This window comes from Xenopus tropicalis, chromosome 10 (genome assembly GCF_000004195.4).
Source record: "Xenopus tropicalis strain Nigerian chromosome 10, UCB_Xtro_10.0, whole genome shotgun sequence".
NCBI lineage: Eukaryota > Metazoa > Chordata > Amphibia > Anura > Pipidae > Xenopus > Xenopus tropicalis.
This window is the reverse complement of record NC_030686.2, coordinates 39921907-39946065: the sequence shown is the minus strand read 5'-3', so window position 1 is coordinate 39946065 and position 24159 is coordinate 39921907. Positions and strand designations below refer to the sequence as shown.

At 44.1% G+C, this 24159-nt stretch overlaps 2 protein-coding genes and 1 long non-coding RNA gene across 4 annotated transcripts; 1 reads left to right on the top strand and 2 right to left on the bottom strand.

Annotated features, from left to right (window-relative positions):
- Positions 1-560: 560 nt before the first annotated feature.
- LOC116408061 lies at positions 561-5460 on the bottom strand. The gene is made up of 2 exons (XR_004220706.1): positions 3767-5460; positions 561-635 (listed from the first exon to the last, which is right to left on the bottom strand). It is a non-coding gene; the product is annotated as an uncharacterized LOC116408061 (long non-coding RNA).
- Positions 5461-6109: 649 nt separating this feature from the next.
- Positions 6110-20374, bottom strand: mybl2 (MYB proto-oncogene like 2). Its single transcript, XM_002932869.5, has 14 exons — positions 20214-20374; positions 17945-18038; positions 17583-17654; positions 16684-16776; positions 16306-16526; positions 13708-13846; positions 13361-13603; positions 12787-13155; positions 12465-12604; positions 12150-12249; positions 11738-11848; positions 10444-10551; positions 9947-10348; positions 6110-7700 (listed from the first exon to the last, which is right to left on the bottom strand). The coding sequence occupies exons 1-14, from the start codon at positions 20231-20233 to the stop codon at positions 7572-7574; spliced, it is 2241 nt and encodes a 746-aa protein (XP_002932915.2). The 5' UTR covers positions 20234-20374; the 3' UTR covers positions 6110-7571.
- Positions 20375-21367: 993 nt separating this feature from the next.
- Positions 21368-23681, top strand: LOC733539 (uncharacterized loc733539). Of its 2 annotated transcripts, XM_012952510.3 has the most exons (2): positions 21368-21470; positions 22682-23681. In XM_012952510.3, the coding sequence occupies exon 2, from the start codon at positions 22702-22704 to the stop codon at positions 23506-23508; it is 807 nt and encodes a 268-aa protein (XP_012807964.1). In that variant the 5' UTR covers positions 21368-21470; positions 22682-22701; the 3' UTR covers positions 23509-23681. The 2 variants fall into 2 exon arrangements, with proteins under 2 accessions (XP_012807964.1, NP_001037923.1); NM_001044458.1 differs by lacking the exon at positions 21368-21470 and having other exon boundaries at positions 22696-23678.
- The last annotated feature ends 478 nt before the right edge of the window (positions 23682-24159 follow it).

The window sequence follows — 24159 nt, the reverse complement described above, 5'->3', positions numbered from 1 at the left end:
CGAGCCTCAAATTACACGCTCGCCACCTTGCAAAGAAGAAAGGGGAGTCTGCAGCGCAAGGGGGAATACCAATTGGGGAGCTGGGTACTAGTTGCATTCGGGGGACAGAGAGGCATATTTAGGCTCCATGGTACAATCCAATTAATCCTCACTTAAGGGAAGAGTTATGATGGCAGAGTGGGGAGGATATACATTATCACTGTGTGGCTTTGCTAACAGAACATAACGGGCAGGTGTGGGGTCTCTCTTTGGTAATACCCCAATTAAAGGCAAATGCAATCCAAAATTGCCTTTAACCCGCCCATTATCAACAGAAACAGGTTCGGATTGGCAATCTGTGGATTTTGGCAAATCCCAGGTGGGCTTCTCTTATATGCCCAGTGCCCGGTACATTTGCAATAATATATATTCCCCCTCCCCCAGAGAAATTGTACCCCATACGACCCAAATAGCTGCCCACTTTGCCCAGAACCAATATAAAACTGCTGTAATGTGATCCTCAGCACTGGAATAAATACCTTTTATAAGTCAGGCAGCCATAATGAAACTTTTTTTTTTTCCCTTCTCTCCATTTGATTAAAACCCAGCCATCTCATTGCCGGCAGCAGAACGCTAAAGCGCCATATGAAAGAGCCCTGCAGAAAATTGGAAAATATTTCTAATTCAGCCACAAATGCAGCCAGGCTGGGACAAGATGTGCAGCTTCTGCATACAATTACATGGCTATAAATAAATATATATTCACACACACAGTCAGGATCCAGCTGAGTATATTCTGCTGGTGAGGGAAAAAGCAGGGTTCATATACGGCACCATATATGTCCTAGAGAAACTCGCTCCCCTGTGTGTGCATTAGACTATTGCACTGCAGCATTAATGGTAAATATACTCACGCACCCCTCCAACTCGATGTATAATAGAACTACAGGTATCAGACCCCTTATCCGGAAACCCATTATCCAGAAAGTTACGAATTATGGAAAGGCCATCACCCATAGACTCCATTTTAATTAAATAATTCACATTTTTTTAAAATGGTTTACTTTTTCTCTGTAATAATAATAAAACAGTACCTGTACTTAATCCCAACTAAGATATAATTACCCCTTATTGGGGGCAGAACAGCCCTATTGGGTTTATTTAATGGTTAAATGATTCCCTTTTCTCTGTAATAATAAAACAGTACCTGTACTTGATCCCAACTAAGATATAATTACCCCTTATTGGGGGCAGAACAGCCCTATTGGGTTTATTTAATGGTTAAATTATTCCCTTTTCTCTGTAATAATAAAACAGTACCTGTACTTGATCCCAACTCAGATATAATGAATCCTTATTGGAGCGAAAACAATCCTATTGGGTTTAATTACTGTTTAAATTTTTTTTTTTTTTTTTAGCAGACTTAAGGTAGGAGATCCGAATTACAGAAAGACCCCTTATCCAGAATGCTCAGGACCTGGGGTTTTCCAGATACCCCGGCCCCTGCTCTGTGTATAATACAGATACCCCGGCCCCTGCTCTGTGTATAATACAGATACCCCGGCCCCTGCTCTGTGTATAATACAGATACCCCGGCCCCTGCTCTGTGTATAATACAGATACCCCGGCCCCTGCTCTGTGTATAATACAGATACCCCGGCCCCTGTCCATATGTCCACTGGAGGGTGAGTTCTTGCTCCCCAGTTATGTTTATCACTGACTAATGAACATACACGGCCAATAAACATTTAGTAAATGAAAGTTACAGGGCCCCGGGCCCCCTGAGCACAGAGCTCCATAAACAAACAAAGCTGTAATTAGGCTGCGCTGGTTCTGTTTGCTCCAACCATCCCAGCGATGCGCTAAACACCTGCAGTGTGCATGGAGGGACCAATAACAATCCCAATAAATGATTCCTCCCTTGATACAAGCAGCACATAGGACCCAGGAGATCCTTATAATGAGGAAAGGGGCAGAAATGTAGAGATATTTACAGAACAGGCTGAAATCAGGGAGTGGTAAAAATAAATAACATATATATATAAATATGTACATATACTTTTATATACTTTTCACCTCCTGTTTGATACATTCAAATGCTAGAAATCTGTTTTAAAGTACTACTAATTTGCATTTGATTTTCCGAGGGCCAATTATATACACCTCAAAGGATCTTCGTGGGATACTTCCAGCTGCTGCTTAACTACAATTCCCAGCATGCACCGACAGACACCAACTGTCATTCTCGGATCAGCAACAGCTGCAGAACCACAGGCTGAAACCCCCAGAGTTAAACTCCCATAATGCAGAGAAGCCAGACAACCTGCATCTCCGCATCAGAGGGGCTCATTTCTATGCGACGGGTACATATGGAGCATGGCATGAATTATGCCAATTAGACAGGGGCACTCAGCACTAATGAACATGTTTATTGAGCACAGAATTGTATTCTGTAGGAATATTTTTTTTCCAGCAGTAAATACACCAATGTAACTACAGGTATGGGACCCGTTATCCTGAATCCTGGCACCTGGGTTTTACAGATAACGGGCTTTCCATTATTTGGATCTCCTTACCTTAAGTCTACTATAAAAAAAAAAAAAAAAAAACCAACAGGTACAGGTATAAGACCTGTTATCCGGAAACACGTTATCCAGAAAGACTCCAAATGATTTTTTAGTACTCTTAAGGGATGGAGATCCATACTATGGAAATATCCCTTACTCTAAAGGCCCCAGGTCCCGAGCCTTGTGGGTAACAGGTTTCATGCATGTACGGGTTTTTATTATTACAGAGAATAAGGAAATCATTTTTAAAAATCAGACTTATTTGCTTATTATGGAGGTTATGGGAGCCTCTGTAATTTGAAAGCTTTCTGGATAATGGGTTTCCAGATAACGGATGCCATACGTGTAGTCAGTTTAGTGCTGGACTAGGGGGAATCTGGAGTCGGCTCTTGTTCCCAAGAGTCCCCCCATTTGGCTGCTGTGAGACAGGTGCAGTGGGAATGGGGCAATGAAGGGAGACTGATGGTGTAGCAGGCAGCAGCCAATGCAAACGCTGAATACTATGTAGGCGCTGCTACAAATACAGTCGGATTTTCCCATAAATCCTGGTGGGCCAGTCTGACCCTGTCACAAAGCAGTGACGGACCAGTATTGTGGGAACACGCTATCTGCAAGCAGATCATTGTTCCAAGCACAAAAATAGCCCAATAAACCGGTTTAGTAACAGCTGCCAAGGTGTTTTATAGAGGCAAGGGCCCGCTGTACACCAAACAGGATTTATTTTCCCTTTAAACTCACCACTTGTCTGTACATAAACCTCACTCTGTGCCTGGAAGTGAACACAGTGCTGCCTGCGCGGCCTCACCGGGGATCCATAAACAGAACTCGCTGCCGCTCTCATCCTGCCAGAAACTTTCTGCCATACATCCTAATATGCTGCCGCTATCCCTTACGCTGCTCGGCTCCATTTAAATCACCACAAGTAATGGCTCCCCAGACCCCTACCTCTGTAGTAGTTGACATTATAGCACCATTAATTCTATATTCTGGAGCTTTATGACCCGTGCACTCTTTATACATTAAGCAGTGGATGGCAACTATTGTCAGCTGCTTCTGAAAAGCAGAAAGGACGGGATCATTTCTCATCCAATCAGCATCTCTACAAGCTGGGCATTATTGTCAGAGAAATCAGCAGCAAATGGGTTAAAGCCAAGACACTTACAGGGATAGTGTATGGAAGGAATATATATATATTTTATACAGAATAAAGAATGGCTCACCTTGGTAATGGAATGGGACTCTGCCCAGTCTGAGGCCACTAAGCTGGTTTTAAAATGAACTTAGTATAAATTAAATGGGTAAGTGCTGCAACACTCCAGTCTGGCATTTTAAGTACTATCTTGTTGTTAGGGTCGCTGGCTATAGGAGAAAACAAAAAGACAGAAAGGTTACAAGCAGAGTTGTTAATTGCCCACTGCTTACATTGTTCCCTCTATAGGGATCTAATCCATCTCTAATCATTTACAGGCAAGGAGCCCCCCCACCATGTGTCATGAACAATATGGGCATTTAATATGCAGTGAGAAACAGGCAAGGGAAAACATTTTCTTCTCAGTTAGAGCCTGAGATTTCCAGTAAGACAGGGCTGCCACCTACTGGTGACCGTGTGGTACTGGCCAGCATCTCAGCAGTACTCATAAACCCTTAATTCTTACAAGGAACAGTTTAGCCCTTTAGGCATTAGTTTTTTTTTTAAATTAATTCCAGCATCATTCATAACAGAATTCTACTTAGGGTATTAGCCAATCCCAAGAAGCAAGAAAGGGTAAAATCCAAATATTGCAGAATAAACATTTTCTTTAACCCCTTTCCCGCTCAGCCTATTAGAAATCATTTCATATGCATGGATTTGGTCTCTTAGCCAATAGGCTAATAAGGGCCAAAATGTCATGTACTATAAGATTGGCTCTCATTAACACTGGCATAGGACACCAGGTACAGACTATATCTTTGCCATATGTAACAAAGAAAGCACCGCTCACGTCTGTATGAATGCCGAGACCCTCAGTAGCAGACAGTAGGTATACGAACGGAGCCGACGGAGCAGAGCAATATCAGGAGTGTTTCTGAAAATTTATCCTGAATAGAGACCAGTTGGCAGAACTGACCAACAGGTGGCGCTGTTTCAATCATTGCAGCAGCAGCAAAAAAACAAAAAAAACCACTACACTGTCTAGTAATTCACATTAATTGCAAATGTGTTTAGAGCAGCCTAAGCAATTTTATATTTGCTTCAAGGGTTTCCTTTACGCTGTCTTTAAACATGTATCAAGCCCATGGGATGTATCGAGAGAACAATTTCTACCAACAGACTGACACCTGACCTAACGGCAAGTCAAGTTGACCCTTTAGAGGTGCCCCACAGACTGACTGACGTGCCTAGTGTGTATTGAATATATCTGGCAGGCCTGTAACAAACGGTTTAAAAGTAGAACTAAAAGTACACAAACAAAAATGACTGGAAATGCAATATATATGTGTATATTGAACTTACATTAACAGTAAATGACATGACACAAGTTGTTGAGAGCCCAGAGTACACTGAGCATGTAAAGTTTAGGCCATTAGAAATCAATATCTATATAATAATCATTTCATCACAAAAGCTTTTAAGACCATAACCACATTAATGGTGGTAGCACACAATAATAATTGGTGCTCACTGCAGGGATTTGACCCTTTACCGATATGTGAAAGAAATTTATTTTGTCATTTTAAGCCACACCCATAAATCCATATGCCGCCTCCTCCTCCCCTGTGGATAGCACAGCAACCTCCAGCACCTAATTACACACCTTAGGGACCACCTAAAAACTATTTCCAAATACTAACAAACTCCTGCCAGGATCCCCACGCACAGGCAGCATAGGGCACGCACAGGCAGCATAGGGCACGCACAGGCAGCATAGGGCACGCACAGGCAGCATAGGGCACGCAGAGTATGGCACACACAGGCAGCATAGGGCAGGCAGAGTATGGAACACACAGGCAGCATAGGACAGGCAGAGTAGGGCACGCACAGGCAAGGTAGGGCAGGCAGAGTATGGTACGCACAGTAAGCATAGGGCAGGCAGAGTATGGCACACACAAGCAAGGTAAAGCAGCGTAGGGAAGGAGACAGGAAAACCTATTATGATTATACAAGTAATGAAATCATGAGCACTCCAAGATAAACAGCTTGTACTGTACAATATATAGTGACACAATATCGGCACTACTCCTACAATCTGTCTGAGATGTGCTGCCTCTGGGGTCTGAGGTCTTACAGGTGTAAACAATGCAGAAGCCCAGTTAATCTCAGTACTAATACCATTTAAAGCTTACACAAAGGTAAGCAGTCACAGCAGATGGGGGGGGGCCCACAGGCCGCCAGTTGGACAGCACTGATCTATACAATCAGTTAGTATAAGGTAATAGCAACCCCAAGCATGTGCAGTAAATTAGCAGAAAAGACTGAGAACTTATGGGGCCCTTATTAGAGGGACAGATATTTCCTGCTAATGACGTGTTCTCCTGTAAAACAAAATACAATGGTTTGTGAACAAAGTATGGGAGACTAGCAGTCCACCTTCAATCACTTTATTGGCAGCAGTTATTTGTTGACAAGCTTTTTTTTGGGGGAAAAAAACAAAATCAAAATATGTTTCACGCTGCAGCAACTTAAATTGAGGTGTTATCTGTCCATCATCCACAAACACCTTTAAACAGCAAATCAATGGGAGACATGTAACCCCAAAGGCCTGTAGAGTAAGCCAATTCCTACCAGATAATGCTTTCCCATGATACACCAAGACTCACTATACAGAGAGACATTTGGAAGATTGTAAACCACATGGAGTAAATGCAGGAGCTGTTTCTATAGGAATGTTTGTGCTGCAACCAGTCCTCATCACTACTAATTACTATAGCAATATATTTCATAGTGATGTATCTGTAACCGGGTTTCACCACAAGCATTTGCAGTTCCAGGGCAAACAGGGATCTTAAAGCAATTCAGAGTCCCTAATGTTCTGCGATAGGGGGTTGTGCACATATATGAGTACAGGGAACATTGTTTAACAATGAAAGGTGCAGGTCAACCAATCCTTAGGTTCCAAGCAATGACTAGGAAGATTGTAACATCCACCTGGCAGACAGCCTACCTTCTAACCTTTCCATGCATCAAGATACAACCACCTATATAGCTCTCTGCCCTCTATAGAAGCAGGCCTCTTGTTTTCCCATAAACACCAAACTCCAGCTTCAAGGCCAGTGTCAGAATGTAATGAACTCCAATGAGGTAGAAAGATCCCCACCCTCTAGACTGGAATCCGCAGGCGCCATTTTGAAATGGCTGACACGCATGAAAAAGGGAAGCTAACCAATGAAGATTTGAACTGCGGCTCTGATCGACTTCGTATAGAAGGAGTTTGGCATACAAAGCCGGCGTCTTAAGGCTCCTTTGAAAGTTCCAATTATTTTTGACATTGTTTTTTTTTTTTTTATATCAGTGACCATTTTGAACTAAGAATAAAAAAAGGAAGAATAGGCCTAAACACTGATTAAATGAATGTTTGCTTTGGGGGGAAAAAAGGTCTTCAAAAGAAGGCAATTGCCTAGAGAAATAAGCACAGGCTGCCTGGGGACACAGAATAAGCCTAAGGTCTCCCCTGGGATACACAAAATATTTACTTAGTGCTTCTTAACAGAACAAACCGCTCCAGAGATCTGCATGCCGTAGGAAGCCATGATAAAATCGAACGCCTGGCCACAAATGGCCTCTCTAAGAATGAGACCTGGCGTAAGAGAACTGCGACCAGTTTAAAAGAAATGAATAAGGCAGCTGTGCGAGGAAGGAATTGCATTGGAAATTAAATTCATCCTTTAGGTTTCTTCTCTCAAACTAGCAAGCGACACATCCCGGGACTGTCGAAAGTCTGCAGCAAAGTTGTAAACAGGAGCATGAATTTATAAGTCCATTTTATGTTGAATAGAATCCTGCTCTCATGAAGGAGATGGGGGTGGGCAGCTGTAACTGCTCAGATGTCAGGAAAGAACAAGTGCCCGCGAGGTAGGGCTGTGTTTATATAAGTTCAGTATTGCCCGGGCTTTCTCCTGCATGAGCAGCTGGTCCTGGGAACCACCAAATGCAACTGTTTTCCAGGCTGCGGTCATCTGGAGAGAAATAAAAATTATTAAAAAGATGCCTCTCCTTTATCTGAAGGCAAAGTCACATGTTAAATTCTAAAAAATTTTTAAAAAAAACCAAAGTGTGTAATTTGCTACTTACCTCTTTAAGTCCAGGCTGACTTGATTCTGAAAAGCTTAACAAAGCTGCCATAGTGTTTGCTACTTAACAGCCGAGGTTTCTCTGGCCAGTAGAGGGAGCTTCTGCTCCACAACCCCAGCTCAATGGGAAAAACAGCAAGGCCAATAGGGATCAATACTTGCCTCCACCCACCAGATCAGAGGGAGGAACAGCCCAAAGGCATGAAGAGAGAAGCTTTGGGCAGGCAGTTTGGATTCATTTAAACAAGGAATGAGGTTCTGGGCGATTTGGTTGTGCAGCAAAAATGCAAACGTCTGCCATGCCCCAAGATAAGGACAAGGGCAAAATATGCCACTGCAAGGCTCTGACAGGTATCAGTGGCCCTGGTTAATCATTTATGTTCCTACTGTCAGCCGATTAAATGATAAGAAGATTCATCCAACCCCGAGTCTTTTTTTTATGCAAACAGCTTTAAAACTGAATTACTTGAGTCAGGAAAAGTAACTATTTTCGGGAAATGTGTTCCTGTAAACAGAAAGCACCAAAACCTAAATATATACACAGGGTTCTCAGGCAAAACTGCTGGTACATTACGTGCTAGAGATAGCTTCTGTTTTATTAGGGAGGACAGATCATGACAAGGCACACCACGTTACCCAAATACATGGAGGTTAAGAATGCAACCTTTGCATTGGAATGGTTGTCTAGAGAGCTGCTTTAAAGGCAGTCATTATGGCAGCTCTCACTTGGATCAAATTACAAGATGCACCGTATAAGATTCTGTAATAAAAGACACTAAAGATTGCCCAGGAGCAGCATAGTCCCATAGCACCAATCAGCAGGAAGCATTTACTGGTCATCTGTTTAAAGGCTCTGGCACACTGGGAGATTAGTTGCCCGCGACAAATCTCCCTTGTCGTGGGCGACTAATCTCCCCGAAATACCATCCCACCGGCGAGAATGTAAATTGTCGGTGTGATAGCATACGCCACGCTGTGATTTCCCCAAAATCACATAAGTTTCCTCTCAAGTTTCCCAGTGTCCCAGAGCCCTAAAAGCAAACGTCTTATTGGTTGGGTTACTGCTCTTTGGCAAACTTAGTGCCTTTTATTACATAAGGGGGTAAGACACAAGCTTCTTTGGAGCGAGAAAAAGTAACCAAACCCTGATTAAAGACAAGTTAGTGAGTTAATCTTACCAACCGCCTCCGATCTCCTTCACTACATAAAGTCATTTATGAATAGTGTCTATGGCTTTATATTAGTGCTCTAGCTGCCTTTAGCCTCTGTTTTTCCATCCAGACACCAATGCATTCCAAACAAACATACAGAGGGCAATGAGCAAGGGAAGGGTAGAGGCTGCTCATCAGAGCAAAGACAATGGCAGTTTTATTACGATCTGCATTTTAAACTGAAAGCAGATAAAGACACTTTAAAAGGTCAAGGAAAACTGAAGTCACCATCAATATGAGGGGCACCCCCAGTGAATTCAACCACTGCTCCTTTATAGGGACAAAGTGGAATAGTCATGTGTGTCATGTCACTGACCTTTTCCAGATGTTCTTATACTCGTGCCAGTGCATTAGAGAAACATTTTTTAATCCTACTTTACTGCAAAAACCTAAGTCAGCTCTAGGGGTGCCCAGAAGAGGTAAGCAAGATGGCACTACTTTTTTTCCCCCCAAAGACCAGAGCATTTGTATTCATTGGAGCAGGAATAACATTGGCACCCCTAGAAGTTAATAGAGCGGTGGAATATCCCTCTGGTGATCTCCCTGGGATCCAATTCCCTCATACTTTTCAGTAACATCTAGACACTGCGCTCACATTAGTTATCCAACGTGACCCATTATATTTATGTTATACAGGAAACCAAATGGTCTTTTATCCAATGCAGGATACAAGATATCACAGTATGGGCTGCATCATCTAGCATATTTTACCATCTGGCCAGTTAACCCTTTAGATTGTAAGCTCTTATGAGCAGGTCCCTATTGTTTTGTACGAGTTATTCTAAGAATTGCATAACCAGCAGGTTCTACACGAATACCACCAATATAAAATTCAAAGAAAAACCTGTGTAAAAGGAAGCTGTAATAAATACCAGGCCCCATAGCAAGTAGAGAAAATGGGGCGAAGGTTTAGGCACTTACTGGCTCTGGAATCTTTATAACGTCGTGCTTCTGAATTTTTGCTTTGTCAGGTTTTACTTGGAAACGAGTTTCTGCTTTATTGGCTCCGTGTGTATTAGAGGTTATTGTAGCGGAATGAAATGTGTCCAAGTCCATCAGTGATTGTGGGCACAAGTCTGTATCAGGGAATGTCCCCTTCTCTGTTTTAAGTGGAGTGTGTGTTTCAGTTTTACCAATGCCACACTGGGTTTTGACGAGCTCGCCAATGTCAGTGGCCAGCTGTGAGGTTTCCCCGAGCTGTGCGACTGCTCCTTTGCTTGCCTTGACCTGGACAAAGCCTTGGTTAAGGACACTGTTTTCCCCTCGGCTGCTGCAGGAAGACTCATTGAGGGACACAGACAGGAAACTATCGCCGGTTTGAGGCTGTAACGAAGAATATTACAGATCATGTTAGGGGTGTATTCTAGTCTGGTTGAAAGGGAGTTATGAGTGCAATGGTTGGTGGGTAATCTACAAACCTGCATACGTGTAGAAGCAGCAGACGAAAGAGTTAGTGACGGAGGCTTGGGATCTTTGTCTATAATATCCAAAGCAAGGGATTTCCGCACTTTTTTAATCGGACTGTGCTGATGGTACAATGGAGAAGAGAGACTGGGTTAAGATACACCAAAACACTCATTCATGTTTCATTTAATCATTGGCCCTAGTGAAACTTTATAGGTTTGTCAAGTGTTATGAGTGACCTAATACATATTACACAACCAAACTCTGTATGGCCCCCAGTCAAGTCTTTTTTTTTTTTTTTTTTTAAATACATACTGGTTCAATCTCATCATTCCCAGAGGACTGAAGTCATTAGAATATCTCAGGGAAAACAATAATATTCCCTCTTCAGAACACTATTGATACACACAAATCCACCCCTTTTACCTCTCACATAAACCAAACCGCCCAACAACAGAGATGTCCGGTTTTGAACTCCAGTGCAAGTCTCCCACACGTCTCAGGGTCAATAACCCAGATATATTGTCGTTTAAGGGCAGAGCCCCCAGATAACTTATGCAAATACATGAGAGAATGGGATACAGATCTACATTCCCCACTTCCCTACCAAAAATGGGTAAAAATATGGCAATCTGCAAAGAAGATTTCCCCAAATATAATATCAAGGAAACATATAAACGCCAATATTAAAAAAAATAAGTTTAATCCCGCCTCTTCATTATGCTTTAGGGGTTGTAAGACACAAGGAAACTACTTCACTCTTGGTGGTCGTGCCCAACAGTGGAAAGATTCTGGTCCCAAACATTCCAACTCATTTCCCAGGTACTGCAAACAGAAGTCACTGTGGAACAAGAGCTAGCACTATTTTCATTACCTACCAAAAACCCAGAACAAACTGACCCTACAACTTTTAGCCACAGCACGCTGGGTTATCGCTATGAACTGGCTAGCCCCACACTTATCTATCTCCTAACTAAAATCCCACGTGGAATATATACAAACTATGCATTACCTTGCAGTTACCCTATCAGACTCGCTGGACAAACATCAAGAAATCTGGGAACCCTGGACAACTTTCAAAACTCAAGAACTCCAACGTCAATCCATAAACGACACAAACGACCCTTCTTGACTCCCACAGAGACATCTCTACCTTCTCACAGGACATTAAATAACACTTACAGCCATTGACTCTATTCAACTTCTCCTTACCAAGATGCATTGTAGCCCATGTCACCAATACGGTTATTAATCAACGTGTAAAAATAAAATAAAGATAAAGAGATTAAAAAAAATAAATATACATACTGGTTTTCGCTTCTGACGTTCAAGCTTGGGCTCATCCACAATGATGAGCTCGATGCCCGATTCGCTGCGTAGAACTTCCTTTAGATCCTCCTCTAGGTGAGGGGTCTGGGGCTGAAGATGGAATGATAAAGAGTAAATATTAATGCAACTCTGCTGCCAAATTACTACACTGAAATTGATCAAAGGAAGTCGCAAACCACACAGCTCAGAGACCGGTAATTTCCAAGCCAAACAAAAGAGAAGCATGTTCTCAACCAATATTTTTTCAGGCATTTTTTTTTTTGCAAACGAAACATCCATGAAGCATCATATATATTTTAGATTAACAGGGCGCTTAAAGGACCCATGGCATGACGATATATCCAACAGTGTTAAAAGACACTTATGTTGAGAGAGCAATACAGCAACCTACCAGTGGCTTCAGTGACCCAAACTTCTCAAGTGCATTTTTAAATGGCGTCGGGGTGTGTAGTACACTCTCTCCCACAAACTTATGGTTGGGTGTGATGAAGCTAAAAAGGAAAACAGGAATGTGTCAAAAGGATGCTTGGTACAAAGGCTTGAGTAACTTGATAAAAGCAAACAATATTTTTTAGCAAAAAAGATGCAGCAGGCCTAAGGGTGTTGCCAACTGAATCATCCTTTCAAACCTGTGCTAGTAGAAGGTTCTGATGCACTGTATAAACAAGGAAACCTGCTGCATATACAGGGGGAGCGAAAGACTTACATAGAATTTTTCTGCAGCAGGGGGGTCTTGTCCCGATGGAGAGGAGTGGTCACCACCACCTTTTGGCTGCACACAGGAGTAGAGGTGAGGGATGGATTTTCCAGCTCCAGTGCATCTTGTCTGGACCAGAAGTTCAAGAACTAGGATTATAAAGCAAGAATTTGTTTGAAATTTCATTTATGGAGCACCGTACCATAGCCAACACTACACAGCTCTTCAAGAAGGTTAAATTGCACAGGAATAAGCTTTCATTTAAGATTCATCATGGCCTCGTTTATAGCGAAATAAGCTGATAAACAGGTGACACTCTAGTCAAACGTACCTGTGATGGCGAGAAAGGCAAGGATTTCACTGGTGTGCTCTTGGGCGTCATGCTGTTTGCTTCTGTAATTGATGTGGTAATGCTAGCACCATTCTCCGTAACAGGGGACAGTGTGATCTTTCGTTTTTTGTGTTTCAGCAGAGAGGGAGGCGTTCCAAAAGCGTTCTGGGGCTGAGGGGATATGGGTATCAGCTCCCCTTTATTTCCCTTGCACAGGTCAGAGAGGGTGTGGCCGTCCAGGCGGTATTCTGTGACGTTGGGAGTCTGGGGTTTGTCGGCGACAACAGCACGGGTGGGGCTTCCGACATCACTGACTGTAGAGTCCTCTCCCAGATCAAAATTAGATAATTCACACCAGGCTTCAGGGTCCTAGAAAAGACCAAAATAAATACTATGAAATAAGATTCCTAAAGGGGATAGTGGATTAAAATGGTCAAGTTTTAAAGCTCAGCTTATTAAACATTTTTGAAAGTCACCAAAAGTGTTAATGGGCTAAGAACACTAGAAACAGCTCCATCTGTATCTCTTCCCACTATATATGTTCCAACAGCAACACGTATTCGCATAGTATTACCGATTCCATTATGTCCGAGCCTGGCACCAGGAAATTCACATATTCCACCATCCACTTCTCCGGGCCAGGATCCTCTAAGGCTGAGGCAGAGGGCGTGACGGATTCTGCGGTTGAATCTTCACCTTCACTCTCTTGCTCAGATTTAATATCCTGACTCTTGTTAAGAAGCTTGGGAGAAAGTATGTTAGGCTGCTCCTCAGCAATGTTAGCACTCATTTCCACAGTTTCTGAGAGCAGGACTTGCTACAATTAAAAACAAAAAAAACAATGAAAGTTAGCAAGTACTGTTTTGCTAATGTAAGGGCCATGTTCCACAGTGCAAGAGAAGGAAAACGTATGCCATGTACCTGCTCCTCTGCAGCTTGGTACCCAGAGTCCTCCCTTTCGTCCTGATTTCCGCTGCCCTTCTTCAGTGTCGGGAATCCTCCAGTCTCCACCTTACGTTTGATGGTGGAGTTCCAATGATTTTTTACTGCATTGTCCGTCCTGCATGCAAAAGAGGATTATAAAAGATTAATCTCTAAATAATCATCTTTACAAACATGCATAACAGTGTACAGGTATATGCAGATACCTCTCTTCTGTGGGCAAACGGTTTAACCTGTTGACTCAAAAACATTTCCCTAAAGGAGAACTAAACCCCTTTCTGTGCTACGACTAAATTGGTGCCTAAAGCCTAGCTACCTGGTACCAGCTTTGTAACTGTAGAGTAGTGAACTGGTGTTGGGGACTATCATCCCTGGCTGCATCTGGATCTGTGACATTGCAAAGAACAAGCATGTACAGCGGCAGCAGATCTAATCCTGGTTTCCACCACATATGCTCCTTGTAGACAATCAGGGCCAGGGACACAAACTGGATGTGAAGCAACTAGGGATGCACCGAATCCCAGATTTGGTTCGGTTTCGGACAAATCCACGGTACCAGCTGAACCGAATACTATTTAGCATATGCTAAATTAGCATTCAGAAAGGGTTAACTGGTCAGGGGTGGAGATTTTTTAGCCCCTTCTGATCCTAATTAGCATATGTTAATTAGAATTTGGCAGAATCAGTCAGGGTGGGTTCGGCCGAACCCAAAAAAGTGGGTTTGGTGCATCCCTAGAAGCAACTGCAACCACACTGCAGTTACATAGAAGGTATGGGGACAAGTGAACTTTTAGCTGCAGGCAATGATGTCATCAGGAGGGAGAAAGGTGGCCCCTGTGGGAGGCCAAACAGTTGAAAATGCAGAGGGGGTATAGTTCTCCTCTACCTCACCTGCACTATTGCGGGCTTTGAATATCCTGAAAATGCTTTCCCACCAGCAACGTAAAGCACCACTGCGGGAAACATATATGCCGCTTCAAGTTTTTCAAGTAGCCCCAAAATCTCCTTACGAGGTAACTTTTGGCTACTTCGCAAAGCAGAAGTGATGCAAATGTTTCCCCACAGTGTGCCACTGCCCTTAAGATGAAGGAACACAGGGCATACTGCATCCAGTGAAGGAGCACCCAGATCAGTCGCTGCCCCCTCTTATTCACAAAGTACAATGCTATAGTACATGTCTTTTCAGCCTTAGAAGCACTGCTAAGGTTATCAGTATCAAACAGGCACACACTCCAGATGTGGAGTAGCTAATTAGCAACTGAAGATGCATTTTTCATTGCTTTATAGCATCCAGTCTTGTCTGCAGTAGGCATGCAAATAAACTGCTATTCAGCCTTTCAGCAGGAGGCGGGCTGGCTTTAGATTTCAAATGACAGACCTAGAAAGACTTCTAAGTGATGATAACTTAGCATGTTCTTGTGCCAGCCCCATGCAGGGACTAAATGGGCTGTTCCAACCCTTAGGCAAGTGTAACACTGTGCAGATTCTCAGCCTGTGGGTAAAGGCAGCCCCAGAATCCACCACTACGCTTAAAAAAAATCTGATAGTTGTGGCAGCACCAGGAGCCACAGAGCAATATTTTGCCGAATTTTGCTTAGTGGGGCTGCAACCGAGCAGACACCTAGCAGATTTTCCAAGTCCAGGGATGGATTCTCAGCTTGCATTTAAGCCTGAGAATCTGACCAGTGTGGCAAAAGCTATGGCCCTGTGGCCAATGAGCAAATCATACTCTGGGGCCCACAGAGGCCCATTAGACAAGGACCTTTACTTGTAGGTAGTCTGATTAGCCAATGGTCACCATTAGACAATTTGCCAAGTTTTCTTATGGCTACATGAGCAATCAGCTGTACAGGCAAGTGTAAACAATACTGTTATTTAAACCTAAACAATGGGTTTCAAAATATCCTGATATACAAGTCAAAAGGAAACAGAGTGCCTGTTTACAAATTATCAACAGCTTAGTTTAACTTAAGTTGGTCAGGGTGGGAGTGAGAAAACTGTTTTGAAAGAAGGTAAAATGTTTTAGGAAAGCCAATTATTTCCTTAAACAGGTAATGTTTCAGTTTATTCTTCCCCCAGGACAGTATATTGAAGGCTTAAGGCTGCTGTACACATTTCAGCTTTGTACAGTGTCTGATTGGCCTTTGGGTTAGATAGATACTGTATAACAGTGATCTCCAACCAGTGGCTCATGATCAACATGTTGCTCCCCAAACCCCTTGGATGTTGCTCTCAGTGCCCCCAAACCAGGTAGTTATTTTTGAATTCCTGACTTGGGGGCAAGTTTTGATTGAATAAAAACAAGGTTTACTACCAAATAAAGCCCCCTGTAAGCTGATGTGTGCATAAAGGCTGCCTAATAGCCAATCACAGCCCTTATTTTGCACCTCCATGAACTTTTGATGCTTGTGTTGCTTCCCAAGTCTTTTTACATTTGACTTGGCTCACGAGTAAGAAAGGTTGGGGATCCCTGCTGTATAAGATGCTATGCATAGTATGGCCACGTTTGCACTGTTTAGACAGCCTGAACAGTTGAAGTAAAGAGGAGTTTAACAGGCAAAGGTGGGTTTCTCTTACCTCCCAGGAAGCAGCTTTGCTATTTCAGCCCAGCGATTTCCCAATACTTTATGGGCTTGGCATATAATTCTGTCCTCTTCCTCTGTCCATGAGGACTTTTTCACTTCTGGATTGAGGTGATTGTGCCATCGTTCGCGGCACTGTTTGCCCATGCGGCCTTTGAGCTGCTTAGCAATCAGGGTCCAGTGTTTGGTGCCATACTTCTTCACTAATTCTATCACCTAGAAAGAATTATCAGAGGTAGACAAAGTTCAACGTAAGCCACAAGGATGTTGAGCTCACAGCATCCCTCCAAAGACTACAAAAGAATTGTAGTTTATCAGGGCTGCCACACCAATAATAATATGTATTCCCCTATTCAGATACCTCACTTCATACCTTCTCATCTTCCTCTTTTGTCCATGGACCCTTAACCAAGTCAGGATGAAGAACACGAAGCCAGCGGTGCTGACATTGTTGTTCAGTACGATTCTGGAGGAAAAACAAAAATGTAAACACCTTACTAAAACATTAAGACTAAGGAACAAAAAGACAGTGCTTATTGTACTAAACCTTTGCTCACACCAAGTAGTGCCATCCGATGTCTAACAGCGCTGAAAGGGCATAAACACCTCTCCATTAAGCCATAAGATTTCTGGGTTCTATTTTCCCTTATGGGGAAAGGCATAACCAGCATATACCCTAATATGGAATTAAGATGTATAAAAGGGGGTAGTAATGGAAATAAATGTTAACAAGAAATAGGGAGTTTTAAGTGTACATAGACTAGCTCGTCATCAGTTCAGAAAGTGTCCCCTGATCAAAACAGCCATAAAACCATTGTAGGCCAAAGGTAACATCTGCCCAGGGCCAGCAAATCAGATATACTTTAACAGCAGAAGACCTACTTTATATGAGGTTTTTATCCTATTGGTGTATGTTGAAGACACCAACTGACATTTCACACATTTTTGCCTAGATGTCAGCCCTAATGCAGTCGTGCACCAAAAGAATCACAAGCTGATGCTGCTTTAATGCCCAGTGCCAGAACCGATGCAGTTCCCATGACTTGCACTTGATTTTTATATGCGCAATTGCTTTAGCTTTGTCATGTTGGGACAAATGCAGTGGCTACAACTCCCAGCGCTGTTACAGTTGTGTAGGGATTCCAGCAAAAAGCTGCATTGCGGATAAAAACCAAATAGGAAAATTGCACTTGCTCACTAAGCTGCGTTTCTATAAGACTTATAAAGCATGGTGAAATGTAAGATTTACACTGAAGGGATGATGGAACTTACAGTAAGGTTACTGGCAATCACCTTCCATTCACTCTGTCCATGCTTCTTCACCAAGGCTTTTAGCGTCTCATCCTAATGAAACAGAACAAAATGGAAACAATAATTAATACCTTACTGGGGGAAACACGGACGGGAGCAATTTTTACGCATGACCTAATACTGGGGAGTGACATCCCTGTACTATTTTATGTAAATAGTATCACCAACATATAAGACCCCCAGAGGATGACAGAGATGTCAGTCACAGTAAGAAGTCCAAAGACCAGCACTGGAGGGACAGAAGGGTTCTCATCCAGCCCTAGGCAAGAGATAAGGACTCTGGATTGTATTGCTCTAGCAATACATCTAATTGCATACTGTACCTCTTCTGGGGTCCACTTCACTTTGACCCTGCTTTCCTTTGGCTCCGGGACATCAGAGTCTGTGTCCTGATATTGCAAATCCTCAAGATCATCTCTGTATGGGTTAAAGAAAAAATTATTATTAGTATTTAGTCAACATGCAACAGTGTCCCAGAAATAAGCACAGGTTCAGCATATGGAAAGAGGCAGCATTACTCAAAGCACCCAGGGAATAGGGTGTCTGTTAATCTAGCAAAACAAGGATTAAAAAAAAAAAAAAAAAAAACCAGGGTGCCATGAGGGTGGCCACTACTCCAAATGCGAAGGTCGAACTTTCCAGCAACCCCTCTCCAGCTTGCTTTTGGAGATATCACATAGGGGCTGGGTCAACTAGAAAGGGGGGTGGGGTGGAATTCAGCTTGGGAAAGCAAAGGATCCTACATGTGGCACATAGCTGGGACAGAACACAAGGTTACAGGCAGAAACATGAACAAAAAAAAAAAAAAAAAAAAAAGAGAAAACTGTGCACTAGGGAAGTCATCCTTGGGTTTTACTTAAGCGTCTGATAAGTGCATTATATTTCTGTAAATGCAGTCAATGTAGGTGGGTTGCAAAGGGGAGAAGTGTGAAGGTGGGGGAGGGAGTTGTAATCAGCATGACATCCTGAGGCACCTTTACACAAAAAGTGTAGTGTTCCTAGATATACAAGAAAGAAATTACTAAGAATCTAAGGAAATATGGCCGACAAAAACTTCTTTCTCTTTAAGAAGGGTTATAAATGAGGAGCAGAGACAGGCAAACAAGCACAGGGAGGCTGCAGAACGTGGCGCTCAGCTGGAATGGAGCACTGAGAGAGCAGGGACAAACCCAGCTGGAGAGTCACAAGTTAACCTCCTGGCGCAATAAGACAAAAGCCAAAACAAAAGGGGTCGTTGGGGGCCAGCTGTGCACAAACATAGCATTACTGAAGGTCTGAGAAGTACTGGGAAATGTGGGAAGCACAGGGAGAGAAATATGGGGTAGTAGGGCAGATATGCATGCCCTGAAGTGTATGGAAAGCCAAAGGAAAACTCTCAGAGGGAGGACAGTGGAAGCTTCATAGGAAAGTGCAAATGGGGGTGGGGGAGAGCGGACAATGGGGCAATGCACGGAAGCCCACTCGGGGTGGACATGGAAAGTCCTTATGGGGAGACAGAACAAGGGAAGTAAAGAGAAGGCTAGAAAGATAATAGACAAAAACAAGGGTTGGCAATACTAGCTGGGGAGAGAGCTGAGGGGGCAACAGTGATGGGCAGCTGGGGAGAGAGGTGAGGGGTGACAGTGATGGGCAGCTGGGGGAGTACAGGGAAGGGCAGACTGGGGAGAGAGCTGGGGGGTAGAGGGAAGGGCAGACTGGGGAGAGAGCTGAGGGGGTAGAGGGAAGGGGAGACCGGGGAAAGAGCTGAGGGGGTACAGGGAAGGGGAGACCGGGGAAAGAGCTGAGGGGGTACAGGGAAGGGGAGACCGGGGAGAGAGCTGGGGGGTAGAGGGAAGGGCAGACTGGGGAGAGAGCTGGGGGGTAGAGGGAAGGGCAGACTGGGGAGAGAGCTGGGGGGTAGAGGGAAGGGCAGACTGGGGAGAGAGCTGGGGGGTAGAGGGAAGGGCAGACTGGGGAGAGAGCTGAGGGGGTAGAGGGAAGGGGAGACTGGGGAGAGAGCTGGGGGGTAGAGGGAAGGGCAGACTGGGGAGAGAGCTGGGGGGTAGAGGGAAGGGGAGACTGGGGAGAGAGCAAAGAGCCCAGCTGTGGAGAGAGAAGCAGTAGAATAGTTTAGCTATAGTTTAGGCATGTGGAACCGACAGAGAAGCCCAACTAGACAGGAAAGTCCAGAATGGGGGAAGTTAGTAAATCCAGAGAAGGCCAATAGGTGAGAGCCCGGCAAGGCCAGGGCAGAGGCAAGGCCAGGGCAGAGGCAAGGCCAGGGCAGAGGCAAGGCCAGGGCAGAGGCAAGGCCAGGGCAGAGGCAAGGCCAGGGCAGAGGCCAGGGCAGGGGCAAGGCCAGGGCAGGTGCCAGGGCAGAGGCAAGGCCAGGGCAGAGGCAAGGCCAGGGCAGAGGCAAGGCCAGGGCAGAGGCAAGGCCAGGGTAAGGGCGATAACACAGGGCAGGGAGGAGGCGCAGAACTGAAAGCGCAAAGCAGACGCCCAGTGACTGGCACCTACTCAAAAGTAGTAAGAAAAGGCCGCCGGGTTCTAAAGTAGTAGCTGTGCCCGTATGTGCAGCCCCACTGCCCCACCCGTTAGTGCCAGGCTCACCCGCGGGCCCGCCGGGACATCCTGCCGCTCCGGACACTTCAGTGCGCAGTCTGTGGCGGTATTGTTATTTCCTATCTCCCGCCAGCTGCGCACGCACCCACAGAACTCCCTTTCCGGGGCGGAACCCACTCCCTGGGCGGGGCCTACAGCCCATACGGAGGCGCTCTAGGTGCCTGTCACTTCTATATGTGGGGAGGGCCATGCGTCCGGTTTTAACCAATGAACAGCAAGCGCACTGATGTCAGCGATTTCCCGGCGACCAATCAAAGCTAGAAATGAGGGACAGCTTCTGGCGCCTATTACGTTTTGTAACAACCCGAGTGACAGAGGATTCTAAAAATTTCCAGACTAGACAGTCATTTCCTCTTAGTTTTGGCGACGGTAGCGTTAAGCCATGCATTTTAAGTGGGGTTTACGCTGACATCACCACCTCAGATTTGCTATGAGTGTATAGGTTTTTGAACATTAAATTTGAACTGCTGCCTGGTTACTAGAATGGGAGTTCCCTAGCAACAAACATAGAAGTATAATAATAATAATGAAATGGAACCTTCACAGTCAGTCTGTTTTTCAGTTACCTAGGTAACCTTGACAACTAAGCAATTGCAGGCTGGAAAAAAAATAGAATGGAAATATAAATAAAACAAAAAAAACCTGAAATGTTTATTAGGTACTTCTACAGGACTGCCATTGGCTGGCTACAAGTGGTATTGCTGAGGGGGGGTGGGGTATGTGCTCAAATATAACCTCTCCTGAACCCAGTCTGAGCAGCATGGCTTAGGAGTGACTGCCCAGTAGTGGAAAGAACCCTCAGTAAAGGCAGAAATTATATCACTTTCCCTTCCACCCTCTGCAACTGGGAACAGGGGGAGCAAAATGGAACTTCTATATGAGAGAGAAGACTGGGGGAAACCATAACTGAGATGGAGGAAGGTTATAAAGTAGACAGTGAAGATAAATGGAGAGGTGTTAGGTTAGGAAGACGTTATGGGGGTACAGCAGGGATGTCTCTATAACAAATACAAATTTAATGTAACAGTTAACATTCCCTTGAAACATGGCTCTCACATTCCTCAGTATCCAGCATCCCTATGAGCTGGTCTGGCCTAACAACTACAAGTGAGGAATGGGATAATTGGATAATGGGTGGGGTCACAAGGCGAGATTGATTGGCTACTTAACCTCCTAAAACACTATATAAAAGGCTACTTGCCTGGAAGCCAGAATAAATCATTTAGAGGAAATCTATCAGGGAAGGTAAGTGGCTGCACAAAGGGAATCAAGTTGGTGGTGTGTCGCGTAATTGTTACTAGGGCTTAGTACAAACCCATATTGTGTTGCTGTGTGAAGGTGCTGGCATGTTTAGTAATTTAACCATTTTGTTGGCCAGGTGATTAACAGAGACATAGATAGGTGCTGAGATGCTTGCCATTCATTTGAATGCCAGTTGGCTGTTGTATGCACAAATGGCTTTGGAAGCTGAGATGTTTTATATGTTTTCCTTTGTCTGTTTTGGGTAAACTTTGTTGTTCTTTGTTTAATATGTTGGAGGCAAAAATACATGTTGGAATATTTGACTTTCATCAAGCAATATGCTGTTTGAGGGGACCAGGACTGGGATACAAAATATGTTCCAAGTACATAGAGACCCAAACAGCCCCCTTATGGCATCTTACAGCAGCCCCACATTTGTCTGGATCTACAAATTACCAGTCTGCGCCTGGACTGGCCTGTGACTTCCCAATAGTAAAACTACTACAACAACATAGACTTACTCACATTCCCTGTTCTGCAACCCTACAACAGGCATCCCTTGCAACATTTCCCATTTAAAGAATAGTAACAACCTGCTACACCTGCAGTGATTTTTCACACTTGGGAGTATTGTGTGTTGTTATCCTAACTGCCCTAAGCCAATTCTAACTAATTGAATGCTGTGGGATAGTTGGCAAAGCCCTACAGGGAGTGCTTATATACAAATCTCTTAATCATATGTCCTTTTTAGAGGTGTATAATAGTGGGATTACTGGAGCCTGGTTCCTTCTGGCTTCCAACTGTTATCCCAGCCTACTATCCGTAATAAATATTACAATAACTCTCCAGACCTAATCTATTAGACTTGGCTTTCCTGCTATTGTTAGTTTGCCCTTGATTGCTACTCATTAGATATAAGAGTGGCTTTACAGAGTGCTATGTCTTTTTAGTATGAATGAACAATTAAGTGAGAGCTTTGGCCATTCGCACATCTGCTATGACCCCACTGAGGTGCCAAGATAAATGATAGATCGTAGGACAGTCTCTTAATGCCCTCAGGGTTGTGGCTTGTGCCCAAATGGATACCTGCTGTACCAAATATGTTCATGTGTGCTCCCCTATCATAAGTTACTTAAGCATGGGTTTCCTCTAATTCTTGGTTTCAAAAATAAAATATGGTATCTAATATCCTACTGCTTTTTCTTAATTGATAGGTTTGAGAGAAGCCTAAAAGATGTCTATCAGCTGGGACAGCAGTGGTATCAGTTTCCTTATGTCCAGCTCCAACCTCACATTGACCGAGATCATGGACTTGGGATTTGTGGCCACAGCTCAGAGTAGCTCTTCTCCTTGTTCCTCGGGGATTGAACTGTTGGATCAAAGAACCCGTCCCAAGCCCGGTGGGTCACCATTCCTGCTTAAGGTTTCGGAGTCTAGCCCTCTTGTAGGTGGAGAGAAGCAGCGAATGACTGTTGAGGAAATCGTGCCCTGCCTCAGCAGGTCTCCATTCCCACCACCTGACGGTCAGGTGTTTGAACTGTCTGCTTTAGCCCCAGAACCACTAAGTAACTCTATTGTTGGGGTATTCTATGGTGCAAAAGTGTCAACACCCTATAAGGAAGAGGCCACTGATGCAATATGCGTGGACATCCAAGTACCTAAACTGCAAGATTCAGAGATGGTGGTCCAGGCTGTTGGGGTGCAGAAGCCTTCTGTACCACCAATATGGGAGCTCTCTGAGATCAACTCTGCTTTAGAGGAGAACACTCCAACTCTGGATGTTTCTGTCTCTGACTTGAGGTTTACAAGTAGCTCTGACCGAGACCAACCTTCAAATCCACAGGTTCCAGCTTCTCAATGTACCCAGTGGGTTGGGGTCACTCATAAGGATGTGGGGCGCTCCTTTTTACAGCCATTCCGCTACCAGCGCCAGCTTAGTGCCTCTGAAATCCCAGTTACCTCAAATACCCCCTTGCTCCATTCCTTCCATCTGTCTGCCGATGAGGTCGGAGGGGAGTGGCATCTGGAGGTGACCACCTAATCCTTGTTTTGACTCTTAATATCACTTGCTTGTTCTGCAGACAAACCTTGTAAACTTCCAGAATATTTCTGATTGCCACGTGCTGTTCAATACATTACTTCTCATGACTATTTTCTTATCTATCTGTACAGGACTTTGTATGTTATATAAATAAAGAATAATCTATTCAAGCAGTTTTGTTTGCTTTTACTCGGCACTAAGTCCTATTGTTCTGTTTAATTCCTGGGTCTCGGTGCATTACTGCTACACATTAGAGGTACAGCGAGATCCAACCTAAAGTCTGCAAAACACTGCTAAAGGCTAAGTTCACCTTACATGTTTTAATGACCTTGCAGTGCCCATAACTGCTTTTACCTGGGTTTGTTGCTGGTATTTCTCAAGCAACGTTATGGCTAGAAGCTTGTCTATACTTGATCTGTTGGGCTCCTACTTTCTAACCCGCACCTGAAGCCACTGTCGGCCCACATGCAGGCACAGAGTGGAATTAGGCACTGAAATGGGCAAGTATAAACTTCAGTGCTGTAATCCGCTTTGAATCTCTGCCACGTGCCCACAGCACTATGGTATGACTGCCCACAGACATTGTGTTGACCGGGGTGCAGACACAAAAACCACTTTGCTGCTGCACCCAGGCTGATGCAGTGTCTGAGA